Genomic DNA, 4,390 nt, shown 5'->3' with positions numbered 1-4,390 from the left:
TTTTTCTTTCTTTGTCATGATAATGACCTTTTGCTCTCTTCATGGATGATATCCTTGATGTCATTCCACAATTCATCTGGCCTTTGATCACTAGTATTCTATGCTTCAAATCTATTTTTAAGATTGTTCTGAAATTCAGATGGAATAGACTCAAGATCATATTTTGGTTTTTGTGGACTTGTTAATTTCTTCAGCCTCAATTTGAACTTGCACATGAGTGATTGATGGTCGAATTCACAGTGCGCCCCTGGGCTAGTTTTAATTGCTGATATTAAGTGTCTCTAAAGATTCCTTCCTCAGATGTAGTCAATCTGATTTCTATGCAGTCCATCAGGTGAGCCCCATAAGTAAGGTCAACATTTGTGTTTTTTAAGAAAAATATTTGCAATGAATAAATTATTGAAAATACAAAATTTAATCATTCTACTTCCAGCACTGTTTCTAAGTCCATACTTTCCAACTAGTATTCCTTCTTCATTGTTTTCAACTTTTGCATTCCAGTCACCAGTTATCATTACTGCATCTTGATTGCATGCTTGGTCAATTTTGGACCATAAGTTCTGACAAAAATGTTCAGTTTCCTCCTCTTTGGCTTTAGCTGTAGGAGTGTATATTTGAATAATATTTATATTAACACATCTACCTTGTATGCATATGGGTAATATCCTACCACTCACCTCATTGTACTTCAGGGAAGAACTTGAATTTGACATTTTAACCATGAATGCAACATGCAACACCATTTTTCTTCTGTTTTTCATTTCCAGCTTGGTATACCATGTGATTATCTGATTTAAAGTGGCCAAAGCTGGTCCACCTCATCTCACTAGTTCGAAGAATGTCATTGTTCATGTGTTCCATTTCAATTTTCACAACTTCTAGTTTTCCAACATTCATGCTTTGTACATTTTATGTTCCAATTATTAAAGGATGTTTGCCACTATTTTTCCTCATTTCAACTGACTTCCAATCTGGGCTCAACCTCTAATACTATAACTATTTGTGTTCTTCTACCTTTCACAGGGTTTTCAGTGGCCTGTTATTTAAGAAGTGGATGGGAAATTCTGCTTCCTGTGTTTGAGATTGCATCTCAAAGTCAAGAAAACAAAAATCCTTCCCACTGGACCAATAGGGAGCATCATGATAGAAAAGACTGAAACTATCAACAACTTTATCTTACTTGAATCCTCAAGCAACACCCTTGGTACCAGCAGTAAGAAAATCAGGAAACGTATTACATTGAGAAAAAGTGCAGTCAGGGACCTCTCCAAATTACTGAGGAGCAATGATGTCAGTTTGAGGACTAAGGTGCATTTAAATCAGGCCAGGGTCTTTCCAATCACTTGCTTTGCATCTGAGAGGTAGACAGTGATTAAGGATGATAAAAGCAGAATTGATGCCTTTGAGCTGTGGTGGTGGGAGAATATTGAATGATTCCATGGATTGCTAAAAGAATAAACAAATATGCCTTGGAGAAAGTGTGGTCATCATGGTCGTTGGAGACAAAAATGATAAAACTTCATCTCATATACTTCAAGCATATTGCTAGAAGCAGGTGTTCCTTGGAGAGGGACATCATGCTTGGAAAGGTGGAGGGTCAGCAAAGGAGAGGAAGACCCTTAATCAAGTGGATTGACATCATAATTGCTGCAATGGGTTCTAGTGTCAGGAAGTGTGAGGACAGCACAAGATAGGAGAGGGATCAGATCTATTGTTCACAGGGTCACTATAGGTCATATTCAACTTGATAGCATCTAACAACACCACAATGAAATGCCTGAACAAACAACCTCTATTTGCAACACACTTCATCATAATCACTTTCACTTGCTCCATATATTGCTTTTGAATCAATGAACATGCTTTGAGCTTTTCTTGCACTCAAGTAAAACACAATTGTACCTGTTCCAACTCTCCTACTAACTCTACTTAAAGACTTAAAGACCCAGCAACAATAGCAAAGTTCAAGAGGGTGGCAAATGATAAATGCTGTCAAGGATGTGGAGGGATTGGAACTGTTACTCATTGCTGGTGGGAATGTAAAATGGTACTGCCACTATGATAGGCGGTCAGATGCTTTCTCAAAAAGCTGGAAATACAAGTATCATTTGACCCAGAAATTCCACTACTGGGAATGTATCCTAAAGAAGGCAGACCATGACTGGAACAGACGTATGCATACCCATCTTTATTGCTGTGATATTCACAATAGCAAAGAGATGGAAGCAATCCAAGTGCCCATCAACAAACAAATGGATAGAAAAACTATAGAACATTCAAATAATTGAATATTATGCAGTACTGAAAAACAATGAACTCATAAAACATTACACAGGGGGTAGTCTGGAGGACATTATGCTGAGAGAAGTATCTCTGTCACAGAAGGACAAGCAATGTATAACATCACTGTCATAAAATAGGACAGACATGAGGAGGTTGGGGAGAGAATGGGAAAAAAGTGGATAGATAATGAACACTGCATTAGGAGAGATAAGGGGAGGAACTGTCTGAAAGGAATATATGTATTATATATGCATTATATGTATGCCAACAATCTAGGACATTTGCACACTGTGCATATGCCTAGAAGATCTGTGCATTGTGGAGCAGGCTAGGGGAGGGGAGTAAACAGGGGAAAGAAAATGTTCAACAATGGAAAAAAGAAAAAATTATTTAAAAAGTCACATTAAAAATATAAAGGACTTAAAGACACAGTTAGGAATGGATCTTGTTCATAACCGAGGAGCTATATATAATCTCATTTACATGAAATATCTAGAGAGGCAAATGCATAAAGACAAAAGCTTATTATTCACTATCAGGGGCTAGGAGGAGAAAGAATGAGAGTTATTGCTCAAGGAGTATTGGTTTCTGTTTGAAATGATAAAAAACCTTTTGGATATTGATAGTGATGATAGTAGCACACATGGCAAATATAATTAATGCCATTTAGTTGTATATTTAGTCTGGTAAAAAAAGGGCAAACTTTTTATTATACATATATCACTCAACAAAAAAGAATTTTTAATAAGCATAAAGTTCATAACTTTTATAAAACAATACTTAAAGAAATCTATAAACGAAGTTCTATAAAAAAACCATAACTCTATACATCACTTACAAGGTAAAAGAAAAAGGCCAATAAAATAAGTATCATAAGGCCATCAAAAATTACATTAAAAATTACATTAAAAGCTAGTATAACTAAAAACAGGGATAATGTTATAGGATAGAAAAACTATCCCAATAAGATGTTGGATTGAAGGGGGGGGACCTCCAAAGCACAAAAGTTTACTTAAACTAACAGAATTATGTAAAAGTTTTTAAAAGTCTAGGGGAGAAGGATGGTAGGAAAACAAGTAAAAACTATTCTCTCTGAAAAATATTTTCAAAAGTATAAGATTAGGTTTACATTAAAAACAAAAAGTAATATAAAACATTTCCAAAATATGTGTTATTCCCCCAAAAGAGCACAGTATGGCCTTACCAGAACAAATACTGTATATAACTCTCTCCAGTTACAACTCTTTTTGTTGTTGGGTTTTTTTAACTATGTCTCATTATGCTAGCCTTATATCTCAGCACCTCAAAATTAATTGTTTTACCCAGAAATATTTTGCTCTTCTCCCCCACACCCCACCACTGTAGACCTACTTGTCCTCTGCCTTGGTGAAGAAGCTCTTATCCTCAGGTTCCTTTGCCTGCAGGGAACATAATGGAAGCAGCTCTGGATACATGAAAACCTTGCTTGTTGCGAGGATCCAAGCCACTTGCTTAGGCAAAAAAGGAAATTCATAGGCTGTAAGAAAACAGTGTGTGATAAATGGAATTGTAGAACAAAAGAATGTTTCAAAGTTCCTGAATCCATTCCTGCATTTCTGTAGAAAAGCCCTAACTTGATTCCTTCATACTGCCCCACCCCAAAAAATGTTTCCACAATTTTACTCAACTTAAAACATCCAGAAAGGAAGTCTCATTCAATGATTCTCACTTCTTATATGGAACACTTGACATATTAAACACTTGCAAAGTACCTCATATAGGCACAAAGTATATGCTAAAAAATTTTTCCTTCCTGCTTGAAGAATAAATAAATGATCAACAATGCTTTGTTTCTTCCAGATTCTACCTCCTGCAATTCCTCTTACATATCAGGTATTCCAAATTTTATTTTATTGGTACTCAACTGTCATTAAATTCCCTAGATTCTTTCTGAGACTGGCAACAAAAAGTCATATAAGGACACCACAACAAGATAAATAACCCAAAAGAAAAATGAGCACAGGAAAGACATTCAGATGGCTAACAAGCACATGAAGAAATGTTCAAAATCCCTAGCTTTAAGAGAGATGCAAATTAAAACAACTATGAGATATCATCTCACCCCAGG

At 35.8% G+C, this 4,390-nt stretch overlaps 1 protein-coding gene across 1 annotated transcript in view; it reads right to left on the bottom strand.

The window, feature by feature from the left end:
- Positions 1-4,390, bottom strand: part of LOC102859486 (GON-4-like protein-like) — a 44,167-nt gene that overhangs the window by 21,969 nt on the left and 17,808 nt on the right. The window contains exon 6 of the mRNA XM_006895914.1: positions 3,655-3,799. Coding sequence (XP_006895976.1) covers positions 3,655-3,799 — 145 coding nt within the window. The remainder of the gene's footprint in view (positions 1-3,654; positions 3,800-4,390) is intronic.

Source organism: Elephantulus edwardii, unplaced genomic scaffold (genome assembly GCF_000299155.1).
Source record: "Elephantulus edwardii isolate Elephantulus edwardi_28Jun2011 unplaced genomic scaffold, EleEdw1.0 scaffold00176, whole genome shotgun sequence".
In the NCBI taxonomy this organism is placed as follows: Eukaryota; Metazoa; Chordata; class Mammalia; order Macroscelidea; family Macroscelididae; genus Elephantulus; species Elephantulus edwardii.
The sequence above is the reverse complement of the archived record's forward strand: the minus strand, read 5'-3'. Positions and strand labels throughout refer to the sequence as shown.